This window comes from Hippopotamus amphibius, chromosome 11 (genome assembly GCF_030028045.1).
Source record: "Hippopotamus amphibius kiboko isolate mHipAmp2 chromosome 11, mHipAmp2.hap2, whole genome shotgun sequence".
In the NCBI taxonomy this organism is placed as follows: Eukaryota; Metazoa; Chordata; class Mammalia; order Artiodactyla; family Hippopotamidae; genus Hippopotamus; species Hippopotamus amphibius.
The window spans coordinates 74,272,264-74,299,838 of record NC_080196.1 but is presented as its reverse complement, the minus strand read 5'-3'; the positions used below and the strand labels follow the sequence as shown (position 1 = coordinate 74,299,838).

Below are 27,575 nucleotides of genomic sequence, written 5' to 3'. Positions count from 1 at the left end.
GGAAATTCTGACACATGGGTGAACCATGAAGATATTATGCTCAGCGAACTAAGCCGGACACAGATGGACACATACTGTATGATTCCACTTATATGAGGCACTTAGAACAGCCACACTCATAGAGATAGAAAGTAGAACGGATGTCACCAGGGCCTGGGAGGGATGGGGAGTGAGGAGTTCATGTTTAATGGGTACAGAGTTTCAGTTTAATTTTATGAAAAAATTCTCGAGAAGGATGTCAGTAAAAGCATAAACTTTTATTTTTTTTTAACCTTTAAAATGGCTAAGATCTGCTCATGAGAAAGACTCCAACTTACTCTTGGGACTTGCCATTCAAGACATGGTACTGTCAACTGTTCTTGCTTTCAAAAAGCATTTTTAAAAATACAAATGTTTCCCCAAAGAAGAAAGAGTCCTGTGGTCTGAGGAACGTCTTCCTTGCGCACACGCAGACCTGAATGACGAACACCAGGACCTGCCACAGTCCGGGCTGCCAACAACAGCAGAACTCCATACACTGTGTCCACGGCGGGGCTTTGAACTTCCTGGCTTTGTCAATGGATGTCACAACCTCTGTGTTATTTAAACAGATTTTGGTATTTAAAGCAGATCAGGTTTATTTTTTAAACATTCATTTCAATCCTGAGACAAATTTCCTGTTTGTTTAAGGGAAAATAAAGAGGAGCAGTTGCTAGTGGGAGCTCGCCAGAAAGTCATATACTGGAAGAGTCAGAGATTTAGCCTTGTTGTTTGTTATTGTTTTGATGTTGTTGTTGTTGTTGAAATACATAGGACTTAAGGAAAAACTGACCAATGGCAGCGTCTATACAAAGGCCCTTCACTGTAACTGCTCCAGTTTCAGCCATGCACCTCCTACATAAACTGGTTACAGTTTTTCAAACTCTGTTTCATCCCATCATCTTGCCTTTGCTCAGCAAGTTTTCTCTGCCTGGAATAATTTCACAGGCCTCCTCAAACAATCCCTACTCACCTTTTGAAAATCCATTTCTAGAAAACTTCCTGAGCCTGGCCCCCATCCACACATCTGAGTGCATCAGAAGCTTCCTCTAGGGGCTTCTGTAACCCTTTACCACAGTGCAGGCCAAACTCTACTGAAACGATGGCCTCCCCAACCAGGCTGTGAGCCATTCATCTTTGTGTATTCAGGGCCCAGCAACAGACACTTGCATACAGTAAGTGCCTGACACAGTTTATGCAAACGCACTTGATCATCACAGTAACACAGCTCCAAAGGTCACAGCACTGTTTATTTTTAAATCACTTTTCATACATTAGGGACCACTGAAACCCAGACCTGAGAATCCTAGGGACAATCTCTCTGTCCTTCATCTGCGCTTCTTTAACCAATTGCCTCCACAGGGCTCCACAGAGAAGAGACTGGCTCTTGGTCCAAAGTCCAAAAATGGCCATGGAAGATTCTGATTGGCCCCTGAACCAAATGACTGTGGCTGGCCTGGGAAACAGAGTAAGGTAAGAACATGGAAGCTCACCCTTGAACTTCATGGTGGGAATGGAGCAAGGAGCATTTCCCTGCAGGAAGGCAGGGAAAGTGCTGGGCAGACAGAAGAACAGCTGTCTTCTATACCTTTACCATCAACACCATCAGGGAACTTGTAGGAAATGCAGGATCTCGCCCCCCCACCCCCACCCCCCCGCACCCCTCCGCCAGCCCCCCAGCCAACTGAGCAACATCGACAATGGAACAGACCCCAGGGGATACGCATGCACATTAGAATGTGAGGAGTTCTGCTCCACACCCTCCAACTCCAGCACTGTCCAGATGGGACTGCCACATCTCCAGGGACGGGCGGACTCTAGCTTTCTCACAGGTTGTAGAGCTGGAGGTATGCGTCAGACTGTCCTGGAGGCCATCCGTGTCACAGATTCACATATGAATGGTACCAACCCAGCCTTTCTTTTAGATTAAAGAGTAAATCTAATAAAAACATATAATCTGAGAGGACCAAAGAAACTATTCCAAATCCGCTAGACAGAAACCACAGCTAAGGCTAAGAATCCTGTTTGGTGTTTTAAAAACACTGAATTAACTTACTCACTATGAACCCCATGATTTACTCCAAGACCAGCATAATCATTAATGATGGGTAACTCATGCTAAACTCCAGGCACAGCTATTAACAATATTTGGTATCACCTCATTGAAATATACGAGCCGTTACTTTTTCAGATATCAAAAACGACATTTACCATAAGCATAGGGGGACTGAGAACGTAGCTGAGGGACGTAAACAGATCAAGGTCATGTGAAGGAAAGATAAATTTTAAGCCTAGAAAAACCTCGGGTGACTTTTAACAAACGCCTACATTTTACAGAAGAAGCAACAATAGAACAAAATTAGGGGGAAAAATTGACGTGAATATCTAGTTCATGGAAGGTAAGAGAAGAAAGTAACCAAAATTTAAAGAGGGCAGGGACTTCCCTGGAGGTCCAGTGGTTAAGACTCCATGCTCCCAATGCAGGGGACAAGGCTTCAATCCCTGGTCGGGGAACTAAGATCCTTCATGCCTCACAGTGCGGCTAAACATTTTTTAAAAAGTAGAGAGGGCAGGGATTCCCTCGTGGTGCATTGGCAGGTGGTTGAGAATCCGCCTGCCAATGCAGAGCACACGGATTTGATCCCTGGTCCGGGAAGATCCCACATGCCATGGAGCAACTAAGCCCGTGCGCACCACAACTACTGAGCCTGTGTTCTAGAGCCCGTGAGCCACAATTATTGAGCCCATGTGCCACAACTACTGAAGCCCATGCGCCTAGAGCCCGTGCTCTGCAACAAGAGAAGCCACAGCAATGAGAAGCTTGAGCACCACAACGAAGGGTAGCCCCTGCTCCCTGCAACTAGAGAAAGCCCGCGCACAGCAACAAAGACCCAAACAACCAATAAATAAATTAATTAAATTAAAAAAAATAAAAAATAAAAATACATAAAGAGGGCAAAAAACGTCCTGGGTGTCAGGCTCAACAGTGTCACACGTATGAACTCATGTGCTCCTCACAACACCCCTACACAGGAGGGGAGGGTGCGTTGTCTCATTTTACAGATGAAGAAACAGAAGCACCTTGAGGTCAAATATCTTGCTCAAAGCATACAGTCACAAAAAGGGAAGTGTTGGGACTGAAACCCAGGTCTCCTGGTTCCTGTGCCAATCATTCTTTTCCAAGTTAACCCTCAGGGGTAGCTTTGCTTAACCCAGGAGATGTCAACTTGACTCAGTAGCTCTCAACCCTGGCTGCACATTAGAATCTCCCGAGAGGTTCAAAAATTAAAAATAAAAACTAAAGTCCTATCCCACATCAATGAAATTGGAATATCTTATAACAAGGTCCAGGTATCAGCATATTTTTAAAAATTCCCTAGGAATTCTCACATGAAGGCAAGATTGAATCCCTGATTAGTGATGTATTCTTAATTTGAGTAGAAGTATCCATAAAACTGCCAAAATTCGAAGAACCACTTTATAACACTGATGAATACGCCAGACCCTGGTAAACAAGACATGATCACCATCATTCTCACCATCTTCACCACAGGAGTAATTTATGACACCACTTGACATTACCACCACACACAGTGTATAAGGGTTTCAATGTCTTCACATCCTTGCTCTTATTTATAGCCATCAAAGTGGCAGTGAAGTGGTATCTCACTGTAGTTTTGATTTGCATTTCCCTGATGGCAAGTGATGTTGAACATGGGCTGATTGGCCATTTATTTATCTTCTTTGTAGTACTGTCTATTCAGATCCTTTGCCCATTTTTAAACTGAGTTATCTGTCTTTTTACTATTGAGCTATAAGAGTTCTTTATACATTTGAGATAGAAGCCTCTTATCAGATATATGATTTGTGTGTGGGTGTGTTTTCACTTCTTAATGGTGTCCTTCGTAGCTCAAAACTTTGTAATTTTGACAAAGTCCAATTTACCTGTTTTTTCTTTTGTTGCTTGTGCTTTTGGTGCCGAAGCCACATTTTGAGTAGCAAGGAATTCTAAATCACTATTCCATCCAACACCTTAACTAACACTATGCATGAACCATACCATTATACCACAGTTTCCTTTTTATAAAGCCATTCATTCATTCTACCTTCAAACATTTATATTCTACTTTGGAACATGATCTGTCTATCCAAATTAAGTACTACTTTACTTGACTTACAATGAGTTCCCAGTGTGAATTTTAGGAAAGAAGCCAATATCATGCTATGGGATATGAACCTAAAGTTTTGTGATTCAAAAGAAATCTGAGAATTAGGAGATGAAATAAGCACGTTTATTTAACCAAAAAGTCTAGAAAACTTCAAGTAGTAATTTTCCAAATACAGTCATAGTAATTTTGAATAGGCTGGTGACTAGTTCTTTAAAGTAGGAATAGAGGAATGGAGTGCTGAGATTATCTAATCTCTCCCCTAAATTTCAGCACTTTAAAGATGTCATTCCATTGTCTGCTGATATTCATAGTTTCAGTTGAAATGTCAGTTACTTTTTAAATTTAAGGTAATGTCTTTTTCCTCTGGTTGACTTTTAAGATTTTCTCTGTCTTTGCTTTTCAACATTTTAACTAGGATATGCCTAAACATACTTATTTTTCTTTGTATTTTTACACTGGGATTTGGTGAGATTCTTGAAGCTGTGGGTTGATGTCTTTCAGCAGTGTTTAAAAAATTCTCAGCCATTATTCCTTCATATATTGCTTCTCTCCTTACCTTCTAAAATTCCAATTACATATATATTAGACATTTTGACAGTTTTCCCCAGGTATCTTATACTTTGTTGTATTCTTTCCATTCTTTTTTCCTCTCTATGCTTCACTAATCCTGTAATACAGCAGCCAGTCTGCTCTTAGACCCATCCACTAAGTTATTAATTTCATGCATATTTTTTTCATTTCAGTAATAACTCTTTGATTTTTTTTACAGATTCCAATTTTGCATTGAACTTCTCCCATTATTTAATTCATCTTTTCCTCTACTTTCTTTAACATATTATTCATAGTCACATTTAAGTTATCACTAGCTCTAACATGCAGATCATTTGTGATTATGCTCTCATTATTTTTCCCACTTGATTATCAATCATGTTTTTCTGCCTCTTAACATGTCTACAACTTTGTATGTTGAAAAGTTCTTCACATATAAAAGAACTACAATCAGGGATTGAGTGAATCAGAGATGGGCTGTAGCTCTAGTAAGGCTTAGTCCACCTACCTAGTCCTTCAGGTATGGCCCTTCCATACCTATGCCTAAGAGCTTGGTAGATCTCTGACTTCTCATTCCTGTAAGTTCTGCCTTTCAGAAATTTTGACCTTAGCTTTTTAGCTTCCCATCCCATGTAGATTCAAAATCTGGCAACAGTCTTTAGGGGAAGACTCATTGCATATTTGCCTCAGGCTCCTCTTTTTAGCAAGATTTTGTCTCCTATGTACCCCAAGATTATGAGCTTTTGCTTTGCCTTTCTGGGCCAACCTGCAGCCTCTATAACTGCTCCAGAGTTCAGCAAATGTCTTGTGGGAATACTGGACTTATCTTTGGGGCTCCTCTAGTTTCCAATCCACCAAGTCAGTTCCACATGACTGCCAAAAGCTCTGCTGGTTTCTCTTTCCCACAGAATATTTCCTTTTCTTGGACCAAGTCAGATGCTTAGGCCACACCCAGAATCAGCAAATATCCTTCACCTCCCCCCACCCCATGAAGAAAACAGTGTTCCTACACCTAGGAAGGGTTCTTCCTTCTTTGGAAATTTATTTTAGTTCTCATTGCCTTCACAGATCTCTAATTTCTTTAAAAATAAGATTTTGTTTTGCAATTTTTTGTTTTCCCCTAGTTGTTTCAGTTGAATGTTGGCCTGTCACAATGTACAACATTCTACTCTGAAGTAGAGGATTTCCCTTTATTATACAGATAAGAAAACTAACATGCAGAGAGATGGTAAGGCACTGGTTTTCAAACCAGGTCTGGCTGATCACTATTTCCCTAGAGCCACCTTGGATGTCATGGTGAGGCAAGGTAGGGAGACTTTTCTTGATTTGTTCTGAACATCTTCCTGATCAGTGAGAATCTTATTAACTCATCATTACAATTTTAATTAGCTTTGGGACTTCCCTAGTGGCACAGTGGTTAAGAATCCGCCTGCCAGTGCAGAGGACAGGGGTTCAAGCCCTGGTCCGGGAAGATTCCACATGCCGTGGAGCAACTCAGCCCGTGTGCCACAACTACTGAGCCTGCACTCTAGAGCCCACAAGCTGCAACTAGGAAGCCCTTGTGCCACAACTACTGAAGCCTGTGCACCTAGAGCCTGTGCTCCACAACAAGAGAAGCCACCACAATGAGCGGTACCACAATGAAGAGTAGCCCCCACTCACCACATCTAGAGAAAGTCTGCACGCAGCAATGAAGACCCAACACAGCCAAAAATAAATATAAGTAAATAAAATAATAAATCTTTAAACAAAATTAATTAGCTTTGTATTTTTATCACAGCCTAGGATCTTGTATATATCAGCCAAGGGCAACAGGACTTTCTGAATGGCACAGTCTTTCTCTCCAGACACAGATATTCAGATGTGATGCAACTGGAGGCAGGTTGGAGGTGAAAGGAACATACAGTTTCCTTCCTTCATGATTCTCTCTGCCCAGCAGGGAGGAAACTCTTCTGCCTTCCATCTTTCAATCTCTTCCAAGTTCACTCTAATGGGAAGAATTATTCATCTGATTGTACATTTAATGAGGTTCATCACACTATAGTTAGTGGGATTCCAATACTTTAAAGGCAGGACTCCAGACTCCACATGGCTTATTTCTTCTCTTGAATCAATGCAATAAAATTCTCTTGACCCTCTGTCTCCACCTGTTGGGGGTGGAAGTGAAGGATGAAGAGGAAGCTATGCCTCCTATATGGAGCAGAAAGCCTTAAGTCTCTAAACCAAGGTTGAGTTTCTCAACTCAACTTTGTTTCCCATTTGCCTACTATTCCTTGTCTGTATGTTCTCTTAGTCTATATCCTAAGAAGGGAGGAAAAGTGGGTAGAAGGGTTCAAGTACCAAAATTCTTTAACACATGCTGTATGTTGAAAAGACCTGTGTGTCTTTTTATACCATCTGACATTGATTCTTTGGTTCCAGCTTCAGAAATCTGTGGACCTTTGGACCTTTTATCTTGGACTTGCAATCTTCCTGGACCAGCAGTACGGAAAGTGTTGGTTCTCCCTCAGGGCTGGGTGTCAGACTTTTCTCTTTAGTACTCACATTTCTCAAGAGGCCATATTAAATCATGTCTGCTGAAGTGGTATCTCCTGGTACCTTTGGAGGGCTTCTTCCTTTCATCTATCTCTGTGGGCATTCCGTTTCAGCTCATCCGAAAATACCTGATTTGGTTGGGGTTTTTTGTTTGTTTCTTTTATTTTCTATAATATACTATAATTTCTTTAAATAAAGGAGCTATAACTTGACAAGTATTGCTTCTTTTGCCGAGAAGTATAAAGAGAAAAATAATGTAGATATACTTAGAACATCCAATCGTCAAAGACAAATGGAGAATTTGAGACCACCCTAATTTTCCTTCAAATTCAATTCAGTCACAGCCTCATACAGAGTCAACAGATTCTTCATTCTACTACTTCTCAACTTTCTCGGTCCCGTTTCATTCACTAAATGTACTTGCCTACAGACAGACTTACTTTTAGAATGCTGGATTTCTGCCAAAGTTATTTTGCAAACTTTTGTCCTGTTGATTAAAAAGTTCTATCAGTCTCCCAGCTAAGCAGTACTCTGTGCTTCTGGAAAGGAAGAGCACGCAGCTAAGGTGTTTTTATTTTCTAAGTTATTTCGATTCACTCAAAGAGTAGATCTAATCTCTGCAGTCTATTTTTAGAAATGAAATGAATTTAAGCTCAAAGGAGCTTTAAATAAAAGCACCATAATTATACTTACTCCAAGGTCATGAGGATTTTTTTTCATCTCCATTTAATTTAACAATAACTTCAATTCACGTTATTATTATTCTTAGTATTTAATAATGGAGGTGAAAGAATAGATTTGCCAAAAGATATACAACAAGACCTGCATGCAGAGTTTAAAGATAGGAAATGTGGGCTCATTTGGTAAAAACCTTTTGCTACTTTTAACCTGCCTTCTTCCTTAATCTCAACAATTCCTGACGAAATATTGGTTGGGAGAAGTGAGCCTGTGATGTCGAGGGCTGTACACCAGCTCCAGGTCTGGTCATACCCAATTGTACGTGACCAGAGAGTGAGAACTCCTTAGAAATGTACAAAGCTTGCTCAAGACTCACTCCACCAGCTCAATTCCACTGGAGGGATTTACATAAACCATGGAAACTCTCTAGCTCTTGCTACATAACTCTTGGCACGCACTGCAAAATGTCAGTACATCACCTGTGCACTCTTTTGCTATGGACTGAATTGTGTGCCCCTCCTCCACCCTAAATTCATATGTGGAAGCCCTAACTTTCAATATTATGGTATTTGGAGATGGGACCTTTGGAAGTTACTTAGGGTTAGATGAGGTCATGAGGGTCGGGTCCTCATGATGGGATTAGTGACCTTATAAGAAGAGATCAGAGAGCATGTGCCTCTCTCTGCCATGTGACAACACAGCTAGAAGACAACCACCTGCAACCCAAGGAGAGAGCTCCCACCAGACACCAATCCTGCTGGCACCTTGATCTTGGACTTCCCAGCCTCCAGAACTGTGAGAAATAAATGTCTGCTGTTGAAGCCACCCCATCTATGACATTTCACTATGGCGGCCCCAGCTAAGACATTATTCCTTGCTCTTTTGGAGAGTTTAAAAAAGGAAAGCTAAAAAAGCAACAAACTGTTTCAGAAGAAGCTTTCACTGAATTGGAAGTGAAAAAAGGGAAAGGGCTTTGAGTTATTGCTGGAATGAAGCTAAGGCCAAATTCCCTTCACTGAGCCCCTCGCTAGGAACTAGAGAGGCAAAACTGAAAGGCAAGAACCTGCCTTCAGCACCCCATTCTAGGCTGGCCACTTCTAGAGCTTACTAAGCAAATAACTTCAGAACCATATAAGTGCAAAGACACGGGTATACTCAATGTTGCAGAGACAAGGCCCACAGCAAGATGATGCCTGAGCTAATCTTGAAGGACAGATAAGAATCACCAGGTGAGCGAGGGTGGAAAGGGCTTTCTACATAGAAGGAACAGCACGAACAAACTCACGGACTCTAAGCTACTAGGTATTAACGGAAATGCAAAGTGTGAGTTGCGGGGAGGCCACCATTAAAGCTGAAGGAAACCTGAAGAGAGAGAAAAAACCAATAGCTGGAAACCGCTTTTTCCTAGCAAGGTACTGAAAAAATCCCACGGGACTCCTCCTCACTTAAACACCATGGGCAGCCGTGTCCAGCACGACTGCGACTGCCGTTTCCTCCGCACGTCCGAGGCAATCCCAGACCGGGACTTCAAAAGAGTTCATCCCAGTCCGTTCTCATGCTGTGTCTCTGGGAGAGCAGCGGCCAGCGCTCGGAGAGTCCCTGGTGTCCCCTTGCTGTGTCACAAACTCACTGACTAACCTCAGGCGGCCGTTGCCCTCTCTGGATTTCAGGTCCCCGCTCCCTAAGACAGAGGAATCATCTACAGAGCACTTCTCAGGGACAGAATTTTAGGCTTTCACTTACAACTTCTTTTGAAAGGGACGGGGGAGGTTTATTCATCCTTGACTTGTTCCAGTTAGAGTTTTCAAGAAGCTTAAAAAGACCGTCTTTACAGACTTAACACATCTGTAGGAAGTCGATAAGAGAGATGAAGGCAGGGGGAAAACAAAGACAGGGGGGCAGAGATGAGACTATGACCCCAAATCCACACCAGAGATGTCTACCTACGCAGTGGGGAGGGGCCTGTATGCAGCAAGGAGGGGGCAGCTCGGGAGTTTGGCTGCAGCCAAGGTCATGAAGGTCCATGGTCAGCCACACAATGGGTGTCCCTATGATGCAGGCAAACCCACTGCTGGGGAAAAGCCATTCAATGTTACTCTGTCTCCGAAGTTTAAACTGAAAATATAGTTACAGACATTCGAATACACGTTTCCAAAAAGCAGAGAGCAGTTAACTTAGGAAACCTGTCAACTGCTACAGTGAGGCAGTCCCCATGCAATTTAGGAAGCTAAGAATAGAGAAATCTGCACCGTGGTCCTCGCCTGGGTTCCATTACAGGAAGCAGAGAGTCTGAGCACAGGGAGCTGGCGTGGACCCACCCCTCCTCCAGGCGCAGCCGGGAGCCCATCAAGTGCCCTCCTCCATCAAGGAGACAACGCTCAGCAGAGGCTACTTTTGCCTGGAGAAACGTTACAGCCTGTGGAACAGAAGCACAACAGTAAACACTTCTGCAACGCTACCAGGAAGCCTGAGCTCACTTTCTTTACCTTGGCACTGAGCTGAATATTGATTAGAAACCCTCTCCAACCGTGACATTCAAGAGAACTGATGGCCAGTGCCCAGAAGAGCGAGGCACCAGTCAGTGGGCTCTCCTCTTTTCCCAGTAAGTAAAACCCCAGACCATCTGCAGTACAAAGACAAGGTCAAAGCCAGAGGCGGGAAGGTCTTCTGGACCCCACACGAGGGCTTCGCAGGGACCCGCAGCAGAGGAGGCTCAGTTGTGCTTTCTGAGGACGGCACCACTGCGGTAACCACATTGGACTTTTAAAAATTGAACTATAACATAAATACAGTAAAATGCACGACGAGCTTGAATTTTAAGTGTAGGGCTTGTTGAATGTTTACATCTTTTAAACACCCATGTACCTATCACCAGACAGATAAGGAAACATTTCAGCATCTCACAAGGTTCCTTCCCAGTCAGTACATCTGAATCACCCATGTGGCTGTAGACTCTTTTTTATTGAAGTCTACTATTCTATTGTATGGATAGATCAAAATGTACTTCTCTTCGACTGATGTAGGGTCTATTTCTTCAGTTTGGGGCTGCCGTGAATACAACTACTGTGGAAACTCCTGTCATGGATTGTTAAAAAGTAACAGTCTTACTGAGATAGAACGCACACACTATAAAATTCACCCTGTTAAAGGGTACAGTTCAATAGTTTTTTAGTATATTCACAGTCATGCAGCCATCACCTCTAATTCCATAACACTGAACATGTCTTATTGTGGGCATATGTCTTCACTCCTCTTGGGCGTAAATCAGGAGTGGGGTTTCTCAGTCATAACAATTCTTGTTTAGCTTTAATGTTTTCTAAACCAGAAATGTTATGCCACATCCCCACCCACACTTGGTATTGTCAGCCTCTAATTTTAGCTGGTTTGGCAGCAGGGGGAACAAAACAAAGAATGCGATTCCACATCAGACTTAAAACCACTTCTGTCTCAAATCCAACCAACCTAGCATAGACTGAAAGCTGCATTCCCCTACCGAAGACTCATCCAACCATCTTTAGGATTGATGCTTCTTCTTTTTCTTTCTTCTTATAAATAAACACCTGTGACTTGCAAAATATTAGATCAAATGATAAATTAGGTTCCCTGAGTTACCTGAAAAATTGAAAAAAGAACTTTAAAACCTATGGTGCCACTTGAATCTGGTAATTTTAAATTCCTCTTGACACTAGAATGGCAAAATGGAGCAAAGCAGAAGTGAAGGTTCTCTATCAATACAGATCAGCTGCTCTCAAATTGTAGCCAAATCCAAAATACAAAGAGCACTTCAAATGCTTCTCCATCTTCAAGGGAAAAGCTTATTCTTTTCAGTTAATATGTGCAAACATTAATTGCCCAACATACATTACCTCATATAATCCCTGTAATATTTCTGGGAAGTTATACAAATATTCCCATTTTACAGATGAGAAAACTGATGCGTACACAGGCTAAGGAATCTTTCCAAAGTTACACTGCTGGAAAGTGGGATTCTTACCCAGCTCTCTCTGTCTCCATAATGCAGGGCTTTTCATCACTACTCTCTGCTGTCTCATCCTCTTAGCCTGGAATATGACAGGTTACTCTATAAATCTCTGCTGAACAAATTTGTGGAATATACCATTTTCCCATGGAGCAACTTGAAAAAAATTTTTCAGGGAAAAGAAAACCCTCATAAGAAGCACGAGTATTGAAACGGAGTCACGCGTTGTCTAATTCTTAGAGTGAACAACCACCCAAGCATAACTTGAAAATAAGAATAACTGACTGACGTCACAAGAGATGCGTCAGGACTTGACTGGATCCAAGCGGTTCACATAGCGTAGCTCAACTCAGGTGTCAGAGCAGGGGTATTTCAGCAGAAAAAGCACCAGTTCACCGGGCTCAGAACTGGGCTAGTTATTTCCTTCAAATGAGAGTAAGAGACGTCCTCACAACCTCAGGCCTTGCATTGGCACCTTGGAAATCCTACTGGAAGCAGTGCCGGCGCTCCTGTTCCAAATTGCCAAGTGTTTGCCGCCGCCTGGCCACACCATTCAGAGCTTTTTACTTCTCTCCGCGCACCCTGAAAACGACAGGATTTGGGAGCTCAACGCTTTGGGAGGGAAGGTTTTGGCAATTACTCCATTTCCCCTTTCGCTGAAGTATGCTTTATGTGTTTCATCTTTCGCAGATAGCTAGAACATTCGAGAAATTAGAAAAGGAGTTCATTTCAAATAATTGAAGGAGGGGTGTCTCCTTGTATCCCCCACGGCACCCCCAGAAGTCACACGACAAGAAGACAGATGTGGAAACGTAGCCAGAGAGAGCCTGTTCCCCTCATAATCTACCCCCCCAAAACTCCCCAGACGTACACAGAAACAGTCAAATAAAATTACAAATGCAGCCTAACGCTAGTTTACATGGTATCACGGAATTCATTGTGGAATGAAAAAAACCTTTCCTGCCACATATTTGATTAACAGACTGGCTATTTTGGAGTCACATAAACAAGCACAACCTGCTTGTACTTAACTGCCTGGCCTTACAGTCAGAAGCAGTCTACTTATAAAAAAACAAAAACAACATCAGAAATCATAACCTAAAGAAACACTGGGTCGGTTCAAAGTGCCGATGCAGAGTCAAGAGAGAAAAACCAAGTTTGCACTACTTTTTGTAAGAGAGGAGAGGCATTTTGAACAGGAAACAAGAGCAAATGACCATTTACACTTTAAGCAAATTCCACTTTGGGGGGTAAAAAAGTAGAACAGTGTGGGGCGGGATCTGGTGGGGTACCCAGGGCCCCCAGGGGGGTCAGGCCACCAAGATGTCTCTAAGGCACACTGGGAAAGAAAAGCTATTTTCAGAAAACAGCACCAAGTAAATATCCACTAAGTCTTTCAAATCCACACGTCATTCCTTTCTATTATGCGTCAAAACTTAGCTTTCCCATAATGAAAGTCTGCCCCTTCAGATTTCCCAAGAACTGCTTCATTTTATTAGCTCTGACTACGCCAGCTCATTCTCTAACGACACAGGCAGTTGGTTCTGCCCGTAGCCTGCCCTCTGGTTTTGGCACGTACGGGTCGCGAAGTGCTCCTTGCTACTTATCCTATGTCCTGCCACACCCTGGGGGACTTAGTTCTAGTGATTCAGATTGAGGATCTTCCTAAGGAAAAGTGAACTCACACAGAATGAATGGCACAATTAAAGGAAGGAGTATGTACATCACAAGAGCACTCTTGGTGGCAGTGGAAGGTATTTCAAGAGGTACATGCAGAATTGCACCTTTATTTCTGACATGAGCGCACAAACCTGCAAAGATGTGTAAAATAAGATCGGTGTTTTTAAGCATTCAGTCGGCACTCCTTTATTCAATGCTATCCTACAATGAACCAAGGACACATCGATTCTTCTCCCCCCACCCCCCGCAACAGAGGCCTTGTAAACTTTCCCAATTAACTGGCCTTTGTGTTGTGTTTCATTTAGGTGTTATAAATTATCTTGGATACTGACAGCACTCCTAGAAACAGCAATTCCAGGTATTTCCTTTAAAGTGAATTCATTCAGGTCAAAAGTTGAGAAATTCAAAATCGTGATCGTACTTTTGCGCACAGACCACTGCGATGATCAATGGCGCTAAAAATAGCCCAGAAAAAATTAGTTCATAATCGGAAACAAGAAAAACAACAACCTCACCCAAAATAGCAAAATGTCCATTAATATCACTCACTTCCCTAGGAATTATTTTGACAATAGGAAATGGAATTTAATTTTTTTCCCCTTTAATCCAAAGCTGTATTTCCCCTCCCATGTGTCCTCCGGGAAAACCTTGCTTATAAACAAATAATTCCCAGATAACTAGCTTCTTGTTTCCATACAGCTCAGCAAACACAGAGCAGCTCCCAAACTCGCTATTTCACGTTCCCGTCGCTTCAACGGTGATGTCATGGAAAGACATAGACATGTTATTATTGCCCAGCTAGAGACTGTAAAGGAAATTATGCTGCTGCCTCTAGGTTTTCATTTTCCATGAAAAATTGTTCCCATTGCCTTAGCTGCTTAGACTGTGAAAAAGAAAAATGATTTAATTAGGAAACAGCCTTAATTAGACTTTGTAAGCACACTCTTTCAACATAAAAGTTACATGACAGCACTGCTTCATTGGGCTTGATCATTTATTTTCATCAGACCGTTCCAGAATACATCAGGGTCCTGAATAACAGCTGGAGGAAGAAGATTTTAAAAATACAGAGCTGCTACCCAGAAAGTTATCGGTTCAAATGAGCTTTTACATGTGACAGGAAGAAGGAGTGAGGAGTCTTAAGAAGCTGAGAGAATGGGAAGGAATGCAAATAGTGAACGGAGGGGAGCAGCCTCCTCTTCTGTGATTACCTTTTACCACCCAAGAAGGGAGGAAAGCTGGCGACAGGCTCTTCACACCCAACAGATGGTGATGAAGATGATGGTGATAAAGGGAAAGAAGTAACCGTGCAGCACATACACTGAAACCAGAATATCGAGAAGGATGATGTGAAAATTCGTGAAGCATTCCATGTTTTTTGTAACTAACTGTAACTAATTGTATGTAATTTTTCCATATTTTTGGGAGGTAAGGGATGTTAACTAAAGATATTGTGGTGATCATTTTGCAATATATACAAATATCAGATCATTATGTTGTACACCCAATACGTTATATGACAATTCTATTTATATAAAACTGGGGGGGGGGGGGAGAGGAGTAAGAGGGACTCCCAGCGGTCCAGGAGTCAAGACTGCGCTTCCACTGCAGAGGGCACAGGCTGGATTCGTGGTCGTGCAACTAAGATCGTGGAACTAAGATCCCACGTGCCGCAAAGAAAAGAAGTGAGAGTAGTAACGGCGTAGGAAGGAGAAGGCAGAGGAGAACTAACACTCTGTTCAGTGCAGACTAGAACTAGTGAGAGCAAAACGTGATGGGATCATAACTATACTTCCAGGATTTGTCTGCCGTTTGTGTGTGTGTGTGTGTGTATACCAGAAATTGAATCTGTCTGATTCCGGAACCTGAAAGATTTGTTTACTTGTTACCGCCTCAGAAATTCAAGGTGTGATTCCATGCTAAGCTCTGGAACTTCCCTACAAACACATCTAAAAAAAATTCAGTGGAGAAAAAAATGATGTTATTTAGAAGTCACGAAATCTGTGTGATTCCATTATAAAAGACACTAAGCTGCTGCTTCTTTTCCTTTCTTTTTTTTAATTCCACCAGAAATAGCAAGTGTCTCACCCAGGGTCTTGGGAGACATTTGAAAATTCCGAACATCAAACCCTCACAGCATCTGTTGAGGACACTTTTACAAGTTCATCCTATACTTAAAATCGGTTGAATTTTATCTAACCAAGCCTCTTTCTTAGTTCAATATCTTGGCAATAGATCAAGAGAAATGTCAGTGTGTCACTGGAAAAAGATGTCAGGCCATGCTCCCAAGACCTGGTCAAACAGCCTGAGAGAGAGGCTGTCAAAACTCAGAGAAATTTCTATCCACTCAAGACTTCTTCATAAGGATAAATCAAACAGAGGCTAAAACTTACCAGCACAATCTTCTCACTCTTTTAAGAAAAACTCCTAAATGGGAAACACAGTTCAGGACTGAGGTCCTTTTACTACACAAGGATGTGTTGTTACAGAGACAGCTTTGCAGGCTCCCTGGCAACCCCCCTGTGTAATTAAGGCCAGTGATCACAGAACAGCCAGAGGTAGTCTCCATAGAGACCAACAAACACACATTTCCACAGGCACAGCAACTGTTCTGAATCAATGACTCTTTATATATATAGGTTTAAAAACACTGTGAATGGTACATCAATTGCTTCTTTTGTTAGGCAATGTCTGATTAAATAGGCTGTGAGACAACTTGTTCTCCTGCACCCTGAATTCTGAGCTATGTCTAGAGGAGGCGGTTCCCAACCCAATTCACAGCCTACAATGAGTGAATACAAATGGAAACTCCAGACTCAGGAAATCACTGGTTAATCTGGTGGAAGAATTAAACTAGTGGTTGATGGGGCCAAGGAGGGCCTACCAACTGCCAGCACTCACTATTCCAGGGCTGTCCAAATATTATTCAACCCTCTAGCAAGGTAAACATTATTATTATACTTATTTACAGATGGGAAAATGAAGCACACACCTGGAACGTGTGGCAGAGCTAGGACTCAGAGCTAGGTCAAAAGGAAGTCTTGGTCGGGGTTTAAGTGATTCGACATAATGCTCTGTGTTTGCATAGCACTTTGTGATCTACCTTCACATACCCTATCTCATATGTGCTGCTTTTATCTTAAAATGTTGAGGAGTCAGGTTCTAGAATTTTCTCATTCTTCAATATTTCACTCCTTGTTCCTTGCCCCCTTACTCCACTTCTGCACCCACCACATGCTCTAGGTTCGAGGACACACCTGGGACCCCGTGTCAGAAGGCTGCACCACCTTCCACCTGGACAGTGTGAGCAGCATTCCCGCCTAAGCTGCAAAGGAAGGGAAACCCAATTCCCTAAGCATGAATTGTGACTGTCTAAACTCTAAATAAGAACGGGGATGAACATTCCAAATAACCACATGTGGCATTTATACATAATCTTCCACGAGAGGAGGTGGAATTTGGTAATAGAGAGAGAAGAAGGTCAGATCGCTGAGTAATTTCCCACCTTATTCTGATCGGGTCTATGAAAGACTTTTTAAATGTGGCACACGTCTGACGAAGTAGGCACGGACAGTTAATGATATGGTTCCCGGCAGACCATCACTATACATAATCCTATAACTGAATGTAAATGTCATCCGCATTTAGTCCCAAGTATCACATACGGTCAACACTGTCAGAGCTCATTCCAATCATGTTTTTTAATTACCTTTAGATCTTCTAGACCAGATCCCTTGCTTTACGGATGAAAAAACTGAGAACTAGAGGGGTTCAGTGCATAGTGATCAAAGCCAAACAGTCCTTCCTCCCCTGAATCCCCTGAAATCCCAGTCCCTCTGCCACATGACCCAGGAGCAGCCTCCCCCTGTCTATCTCTGCCCTTCTGCTAAGGCTCAGGAAAAAGGCTTTCCGTTTTGCCCCCACACTCCTTCCGCTTCCCTTTGAAACTTATTCTCCCAATTTCCCCTCATTCTCTAGCATCGGGAAATCTCTGTATACGGGTGTCTTCTTTTCTAATTTCAAGCACGCCCAATTCCTTTTCCTAGAAAAGAAGTTATCTCCAGTAGATTGGCCTACCACCAGTCACAATCTTCTACCCACTTCTTACGTACTCTTGAGTATTTATGACCCATCCTCTGCCCCAATCCCACCCCTGCCCTTTGCCTAAAACTGTTTCTTCAAAGGTTAGCAAAGTCCTTGCTCTAGTCTTTTCTCTGTTGGATCTCTTTGGCCTCTTGGTGGCATTTTGCTTTACTCCTTAAAATTCTCCCTTAGGGCTTCCCTGGTGGCACAGTTGTTAAGAATTCGCCTGTCAATGCAGGGGACATGGGTTTGATCCCTGGTCCAGGACGATCCCACATGCCTCGGAGCACCTAAGCCCGTGCGCCACAACTACTGAGCTGTGCTCTAGAGCCTGCGAGCCACAATTACTGAGCCCACGTGCTACAACTACTGAAGCCTGTGCACCTAGAGCCCGTGCTCTGCAACAAAAGAAGCCACCGCAATGAGAAGCCTGCGCACTGCAAAGAACAGTAGCTCCGGCTCTCCAAAACTAGAGAAAGCCCACATGCATCAAAGAAGACCCAACGCAGTCAATAAATAAATAAATAAATTTATTAAAAAAAAAAATTCTCCCTTAGACTTCCTTTCTCTGAACTTTCCTCAGGCCCTTCTACCTTCCGGCTATTACTTCTCTCTCCTGCTCATTATCGGTCCCTGGCATCTAAGTATCTCCCAGGCTAAGTTCTAAGCGTCTTCTCTGTTCTCCCCAAATCCTTTATTTTCTCAGCGAGCTCATCGATTTATATATTCTCTTGATTTCAACTCCATCTTTCTACAGGCAAAGCCCAAATGGACGTGCAAGGCCCTGAGCCCTCGCCTACATTTCACCCCATGTTTCCAACACAAAAGAGCTCCATGTAGAAGTTTTATCACCACATGCATTTGTCTAAATTTGTATATCACCAGCTTTCCTCCCTGAAGATGTTCTTTCACAACCACCCCCATTTCTGTCTGGAATGCCGTGGATTTCCCTTGTCTCTAGCTAGTAATCTTGGAGCCATTTGTGACCTTCCATATCCATCATTCCAATGTTCCAACTATGCCCCCATCTGTTCTGAAATGGAGTCTTTGTTTTCTAATTCTTTTATCACATCACACAATAGTTATATGAGTTGTATAATTAAAATGTATTTTCATTCTAATTGTAAGTCAGGTTTGACCTTTCACCTTTCTTCTTGCCATCACTACCTTGATTCACCTCCCTTCTAAATGCTTGGAAGTCATTTCCAATCTGTCTTAAGCACTGTCGCCATATTAACCTGCGTAAAACATTACCCTCGGCCAGTCTCATTCAGAGGTTCACAATGGTCTCTGTGGCATGGCTTTCAGAGATTCCTATAATCTGACTCTTCTGTGCCCAATTTTCCCCTACCCTCTATACTCTCCTCCTCCTCTACTTAAATTTATTTCCTCCTGGTTCCCCACCTGCAAATCTTTCTGCTTAACCTCTCTGCCAGTGAGTTTTTCACAGAATCCAAATTCTCCTCTGGGCCAGTGGAACATGTTGTTGAATCCCTTTCTGAATATCCTGGCACTCAGGAGAGTTGCAATGACATGGGGAAAGGCTGTATCGCTAAGTACAATTAAGTTATATTCCAAATGTCTACACATTCTGATGTATAAGTGGCCCATTATGATTTGCAAATATTTTCTCCTAGACTGTGGCTTATCTTCTCATTTTCTTAATGGTGTCTTTTGAATTACAAAATATTATAACTTAAATGAAGTCTAATTTATCAATTATTTTATGGCTCATGCTTTTGGTGTCATATCTGAGAACTCTTTGCTTAAACCAAGGTCATTAAGAATTTTTCCTGTGTTTTCTTCTAAGAGTATTCTAGTTTTAGCTCTAACATTTAGGTCTATGATCCATTTTGAATTAACAATGCAAGGCAAGAGTCTAAGTACTTTTTCTCCCCAGCAGACAGACTTACAGCTCCATTTGCTGAAGAGAAAACCCTTTCTCCATTGAATTGGCTTTGTCACCTTTATCGAAAACCAATAGACCTTAACGCCTATCCTGATGCCAATACCAAAATGTCTTGATTATTCTAGCTTTATAATAAGTTCCAAATTATGCAGCTCAAGTCTTCTAACTTTGTTTTTCTTTTTCAAAATTGTTTTGGCTATTGCATTTCCAAATAAATTTTAGGATCAGTTTGTGAATTTATACAATTTAGGAAGAATTTCCATCTTAACAATATTGAGTCTCTCCACTTATTGAGATCTTCTTTAATCTCTCTCAGAAAGGTTTCATAGTTTTCAGTGTATAAATCTTATACCTCTTTGTTAAATTCCTAAGTATTTTTTTTCTTTTTGATGCTATTGTGAATGGAATTGTTTCCTTAATTTTTTCTTAAACATGACTGTTCACTCTTAGTACATAAAACTACAAGTGATCTTGCATCCTGAGATCTTGATAAATCATTTATTAGTTCAATTAGTGTTTTTATAGATTCCTTAGGATTTTCTACGTACAGGATAATGTCATCTGTGCATACAGATAAATTTTTTTTCTTTATTGCACTGCCCAAAACCTCTGGGATAACGTTGAATAGAAGTGGTGAGAGTTAACATTGTTCCATTTCTCCCAATCTTATGGGGAAAGTATTCAGTTTCATCATTAAGAACAATGTTAGCTATAGGTTTTTCATAGATGCCTTTTATTAAATTGAGGAGGTTCTCTTCTATTACTAATTTGTTGAGAGTTTTTGTCAAATGATTTTTTTCTGTACCTATTGACATGATCATGCATTTTTGTTCTTTATTTTATTAATATAATAAATTAATTTTCACAAGTTAAACCAACTTTGCATTCCTGGGATATTTCTCATTTGATCCTGGTGTATACTCCTTCCTGCATGTCGCCAAATTTGGTTTGCTAATGTTTTGTTAAAGATCTATGTTTGTGAGGGATATTGGTGTGTAGTTTTCTTACAATTTGTCTAGTATCAGGGTAACTTACCTTACAGAGTAAATTGGGAGTTATTCCCTCTTCCTCTATTTTCTAAAATAATTTGTGAAGAAAAAATATTTCTTTAAATAGGTGATAGAATTCATCAGTAATGCCAGTTAGACCTGGGCTTTTCTTTGTGGAAAGGTTTTTAAATTACTATTTACATTTATTTACTTGCTCTGAGTGTACTCAGATTTTCCATTTATTCTTGAGTCAATTTTCCCATTTTGTGCCTTTGGGGAATTTGTCCCCAAATGCCAGGTTGACCTTAGTCTGTGATCATCCATTTGCTGGCATAAAACTATACAATACTTTTAGTTTCTATAGGATCAGTAGTGATGTCCCTTCTTTCATTTCCAATTTTGATTATTTGTATCTTCTTTCTTATTTTCTTCATCAGTCTAGCTAGAGGTTTGTCAATTTTGTTGATTTTTCAAAGAACCAACATTGATGTTCTCTATTGCTTTTCTGTCTTCTATTTCATTAATTTCCACCTTAAACTTTATCATATCCTTCCTTCTGCTCACTTTGGGTTTATTTTGTTCCCATTTTTCTTGTTTCTTAAGATGGAAGCTTACGTTGTTGATCTGAGACCTTTTTTCTTTTACTGCCTTCTGACTTCTGTTGTATTTGCTGAGAAGTCATCTACTGATTCTTTTTTTTCTTCTAACATTCTTTCTTCTTTTTCTGTAATTCCTATTATACATTTGTTGATATGTTTGATGTTGTTTCACAGGTCTCTGAGCCTCTGTTCATATTTTCTCAATTAAAAAAAAAATCTGTATTCTTTAGATTGAATCATTTCTTTTGTCCTACCTTCCAGTTCACTTTTTCTTCTACCACTTCAAATATGTTGTTGGGTACCTCTAGAGAATTTTTCATTTCATTTCAGTTACTGTACTTTTCAACTCCAGAACTTCCATCTGGTTCTTTTTTTAAAAAACCATTTCTACTTCTTTGAGATTCTGTATTCGAGTCTTTCCTTTAATTCTTTAAACACGGATTCCTTTAGCCATCTGAACATGTTTAGATAGCTGCTTTGTAGTCTTTTTCTGCTAAGTTCCACATCTAAGGACAGACACACACAATTCCTATTGACTGCTTTTTTTCCTGTGCGTGGATCATGCTTTCTTGTTTCTCTGAATGCTCTAATTTTCATTGAATACTGGACATTTTAGATAATACAGTAACTCTGGATTCTGACTTTTTCCCAGAGCATTTTCATTGGCATTGCTGTTTTGCTTGTTTAGTAATTTGCCTGGACTAAGTCTGTGAAACTTGTCTCCCGTACAAGGTACCATGGCTGAGGTCTTCATTCAATTTTCTTTCTTGTTTTCATCTTTCTTGTTTTCATTTTTAAGCCTGCCTTCTTAGGGATCATCCCCATGTCTGCATAGCTTAGTGTTCTGGCAAAGACTAGTAAGAGGTTTTGCTCAAACACTTTGAACCAGAAAGCTTTCTCTTTACTTCTGACTCTGTGTGTGGGCTGGAGAGCACATTCAGACATCAGGCGATTCTCATATCTGCCCTGGTTTGTCTTTCTGCTGGTTTCTCACTTCTCCTCTGTGTGTGCACACATGCTCTGTGGCCAGGGATGTGTGGGTGTCCTGGGCACGCTCCACCTCTGCTGCTCATGCACACAGACTAAGGTCAACCTGGCATTTATGGAGAGCTAGCAAGCCCCTGATGGCTGTCTCACCTCCCAGAGTTACCTATTAAGTCTGCAGATACACCACTGGTCCGTTACTTGCCCCAAAGAGGACTATAAACTCAAGCTAGTGGAGCTACTAGCTCTTCCTGTTCATTTACCACCGAGATGGCCACTTCACCTGACAACACTCCAAAGAGAGTGAGCCCCTTCTGGAAGCAGCAGCAAGCCCGTTGGTTTTCACAGCCTGCCCTGCTCTGATTAAAATATCATACTCACAGAGATGGGGAGGAGGGAATGAGAGCAAACCTAGGCAAGACCACCATGAGCTCACACTGTTCCTACTCAAAGCTTAGTAGTTTTCACGAACAAATGCCTCTCAGTTTGTTGTGTGCTTTTGGTCAATTTTTAGAGAGCTGAAATGAATATCTTTGACAGTCTTTTTCCAGCTTTCTAGTTGCTTCAGAGGGAGAAGATTTATCAGCCTCCTCATCCTGTCATGCTCTACGTCGATATTGCAGCCGCTTTTCACATTCTGCTGGAATTTGAACTATTAATGCTACTAGAAAGTAGACCACGCAGGTGGAAACATCACCACGAAATCTTACTTTGAAATAAAAATGTTTGGTTTTGCTTTCTGGGGGAAAAAAATCAACAAACAAACATAAAGATGGCTAAAGGGAAGAACCTACAACAAAGAATACTCTACCCAGCAAGGATCTCATTCAGATTTGATGGAGAAATCAAAAGCTTTACAGACAAGCAACAGCTAAGAGAATTCAGCACCACCAAACCAGCCCTACAACAAATGCTAAAGGAACTTCTCTAAGCAGGAAACATAAGAGAAGAAAAGGACTACAGAAACAACAACAAAACAATTAAGAAAATGGTAATAGGAACATACATATCAATAATTACCTTGAATGTAAATGGACTAAATGCACCAACCAGAAGACGCAGACTGGCTGAATGGATACAAAAACAAGACCCATATATATGCTGTCTACAAGAGACCCACTTCAGACCTAGGGACACATACAGACTGAAAGTGAGGGAATGGAAAAAAGACATTTCATGCAAATGGAAATCAAAAGAAAGCTGGAGTAGCGATACTCATATCAGATAAAATAGACTTTAAAATAAAAAATGTTACAAGAGACAAGAAAGGACATTACATAAAGATCAAGGGATCAATCTAAGAAGAGGAGATAACAATTATAAATATATATGCACCCAATATAGGAGCACCTCAATACATAAGGCAAAGGCTAACAACTATGAAAGAGGAAATGCGAGGCAGAAATAGAGACACAGGTGTAGAGAACAAACACATGGACACCAAGTGGGGAAAGCGGGGAGGGGTGGGGGTGGGATGAACTGGGAGATTGGGATACCAAATTGTACACTCTAAATATATGCTGTTTATTGTCTGTTAACTGTATCTCAATAAAAGTTCTTAAAAAAAAAAAAAAAAGAAAGTAGACCAAGCAGGTGGAAACATCACCACAAAATCTTACTTTCAAATAAAAATATTTGGTTTTGCTTTCTGGGGGAAAAAAAATCAACAAACAAACATAAAGACGGCTAAAGGCATAAGTTTAAATGATTACTACATTAGGTTAAATTAATTAAGAAATCTCACTCACAGAAGCAGCTTCTAGGGCCCTGTGACTTGACTTCTTCACAGACATCAGAGAAATGAGATGCCCTACTAGAAAGAAGCTAGTCCCAAAGCATTTCAGTTAAGAGCCTGCATCCCAGAACAGATTTTTCTGCCCCTTCTTATTTTCCCACCTCTCCATCTTATGCTTCAACCACAGTCAATACATGCTGGACATTTTTATTAGTCCCTTTCTTAAAAGGTCCATCAAGTCCCCCAATCTGGCCATTTATCCATTTTCCTTTCTCTACTGCCTCTGACAGGCTGAGACCATTTGGGCGAGTCACTGGAGCTCCGGACCCCCCACAGCCCCCCAGGAAGGAAGATAAGAACCGCCCGCCCCATGCATCCAGGGGTCTAGTCTCTTCGAACTGGACAAGGCTTAGAGGATTTTTTTTTTTTTTTTTTTTTTTTCGGAAAAACCTCTCATTTTCAGATGGGGAAATGAAGGGGCTTCCTCAGATCACCTTCCAGGAATTTGATAAAGATCAACATGTCATGCTGATAAAATAGGCAGAAGCCCTCAGAAATTGTTACCTGAACAAGCGAAGGATCAGGCTCAGGGCCAGTGACTAGAGATGATTCCATGAAAACCAACCTGACATTACACCAGCTCTGAGAATACTGGACACAAAGGCTCCTGAGATGGATTTTTCCTACCCGCCCCCTTCTCTCTTACCTTAGCAAAGAAAATCCAGGCTGCACACTGCCCTGGGGCCATGAGGCTTTTTAGCTTCACTGTGCTGAACATGAGGAAGAATCCTAAAAATCCACTGGAAAGAGAATATATACTTTTGTCAGTGAGACTTGTTTTCCTGTAGCCAGTGGCTATTTTCTGTTACATTCTGTATTTACCTTTACAAAAATTAGTCGATTTTTAGTTATTACACCATCTCCATCTCATCTCTGTTTTCTAGTTTTATCTCTAGATAAAAACACCCAAAATTTTAAAACCCCTTAAGTTTTACTTTGCTAAGGAGCTATGATGAGATCATTTCACTGGAGGTGGGGAGCGGGTATAGAAATTTGGGAGATCTCTAGCTAATTCATGAAAGAAAAAATCTGGAGGACGGTATCTCCAGCTTCCTCCTGTGTTACTTCTGGAGCCTGGTGTTTGCCAAGTTAGAGCTGCAACATTTTTTCAAGCAGAATAAACTGTTAGGAAAAGACTTCCATAGAAACACTCACCATGTGAAGTCAGAGGGTCTGGACTGGCCCCTGGGTTCAAGGTAAGAATCTAAAGCGCAGGGCTGCATAATAGAAGTCCCCCAAACCAGCGTGACCCCCACAGAAGCTATGCTTTGGGAATGATGTCTGAAAATGCCCTCACCTCCCAAGGAAGCCTGAGGCTGGGCAGCATCTCGGGGGGCTATCCAGAGGTTTGGAGCTCTATGTACCTCCTCCTTTGTACCTACAGGGTGTTGGGTGCCACGCTGCTACCTGACCTCTATTATAGGCACCGGGGTGAGGCTCCCACCCAGATCATAAGCTCTGAGAGGGAGGGGCCCAATCTTGGACTTCTCTGTATTTCCCCAACACGGCCAAACAAGATGCCTTGGTCATAGCAGGTATTACATAAGTGTTGGATAGGTGTACTTGGAAGCAGGTTGAATTGAGTAAAAGCACCTAAGGCCAAATTTCACAGAAATGTGTGCCTTCACTTCATTAAATTCGATTCGTTCACAGCCACATCCCTGGGGCAGGGCCAGAGACAGGGATTAGGTTTCCTCCGTGTATGTCTCAGCCTGTTTGGCCTAACGACCTACGCCGTTTGCACAGATCTCCATCTGCGGTCATGGCAGCCTGGGCTGGGCTGGACTGAAGTGTTGAGTCACTCCCACAAGGAGCCCCTGTGGGGAAGCAGGAGGCTGAAAATCAAGTGACCCAGGATTCTATTCCCAGCTGTGCTCACCGACCCTCGTACCTTGACCAAATCCCCTTTTCCCCTTTGATTCTTGCCCCAGATTCAGTTCTGTGTCCCTAAAGCAGGAACAAGCATGGTGTTCTTCACCCAATTTTATGGAAATCAGAGATTTTCAGAATACAAAGGTTCCCCAGCCCCAAGTCTCACTTTATTAACAAGCAACCTGGGGCACAGACATACTTAGAGTCCAGACATAATTCCGGGCTCTTTCGAAGCCCTCCATGGCCCTTCAGACCTCACCATGGAAACGTGCTCTCGGCCAGAGAGACGAGCAAGATGCCCCGGGTGCCTGAGGCTGCGAGGCTGGCAGAGGACAGTGAGGCAGCTGGCCCTCCAGGGCTCCTCCTGGGGGCGTGCACCCACCGCAGCCCCAACTTCACAGGGGTCTGTCTCATCCCCCATACCTCGGTCCCCTCCCAGGCTTGTTCTGTCCTCTCTACCCCCAGCCAGGGGAGGGCACGGCTGCACGTCGACCCTTCCCCTCTGCACAGACTCTGCTAGGACTGAACTACCCCTGGCTTGTGGCCGACACGCTCCTGAAAGCATCCACAAGTCCTTCCCATCACCTGACTCGCGTGTCAGTGAATCATTTCTAAGTGACTCGTGGGTCCCTCCCTCATCTGTCTCTTCCACTTCCAGCTCACCTACCCCCTCACCCCCTGCTGTGGAGGCAGGTCTTAAGAGCCCTGGGCAGCCTGCAGGAGTGAGGGAGCCTGGGGCTCCCTGTTCACGGGGTCTCTGGGCCATGGCTACCACTGACCCCTCCGGCCTCCATGACCCCTGCTGAGCGATCTCCTCCCCCGGATCTCTGAGGGTGACAGCTCTTAGCCTGAGATACGCTTATGGAGGAGGCACGAGACGACGTGAAGAAAATCGACACGTTCTTTAAAGAGGGCAAGCTCTGTGCTGAAGCCAGAGGTAGAATGTAATAGAGAGTTAAACCAATTCAAATAAAGATTTCCAGATCTTTTAAATTAAAAAACAAAACAAAACGAAACCTGATCTTTCATGTTGGGTTATGAGAAAATTGCCGACTAAAAGGGGCAGAAATGGAGGCAGAAGGTCCCCTCAGGGACTTCCCTAGTGGTCCAGTGGTTAAGACTCTGCTCTTCCTCTGCAGGGGGCACGGGTTCAATCCCTGGTAAGGGAACTAAGATCCTACATGCCACACGGTGCAACCGAAGAAGAAGAAGAAGGAGGAGGAGGAGGAGGAGGAGGAGGGGGAGGAGGGAGGAGGCGGAAGAGGGGGATGAGTTGGAGGAGAAGGAGGAGGATGGAGAGGTGGAGGGGGGGAGGAGAGGGAAGGAGGGAGGAGAGGGAGGAGGAGGAGGAGGTCACCCCACAAAGCCATCACCAACGGGCTGTGAACTGTGTTGCTCTGCTCTGAATTACCAAACCTGGTGGCCCTCCTGGTCACCCATGCAGCCAAATAACCAGGCCCAAAGGGGAGCAAGCCCGCAGGCACCGGAGTGGCACTGAAGCTCCTGCCACACAATCCTAGCTCACGGGCAAGTGACAAGGCCTGGCCAAATGGGTAGGGACGAGAAGATGAGTTCTGTCTGTGTTTTCCTGAAACTTTTCTGAGAATGATTAAAGAAAAAAATCATTCTGAAGCTCAAATGTGGACGCAAACTCTATAATACTGATTTTTTCTGTCCTAACACACCCCTATCAGGAACAGCACCTAGCTGCACATCAGCTCTTTGACTCTCAGTGA

The 27,575-nt window shown here is 42.4% G+C and overlaps 1 protein-coding gene across 15 annotated transcripts in view; it reads right to left on the bottom strand.

Moving 5' to 3' along the window:
- TMEM241 (transmembrane protein 241) overlaps positions 1–27,575 on the bottom strand; it is a 108,731-nt gene that overhangs the window by 19,991 nt on the left and 61,165 nt on the right. For 14 of the 15 annotated variants that reach the window (XR_009048002.1, XR_009048003.1, XR_009048000.1 and 11 more), the window contains one exon: positions 24,614–24,707. Coding sequence is in view for 11 of the 15 variants with exons in the window: in XM_057699033.1 (XP_057555016.1) it covers positions 24,614–24,707 (94 nt within the window). In the remaining 4 variants the exon portion in view is untranslated. Of the gene's footprint in view, positions 1–333; positions 574–24,613; positions 24,708–27,575 lie in introns of those variants that run through there. The other variant, XM_057699030.1, reaches the window with a different exon arrangement.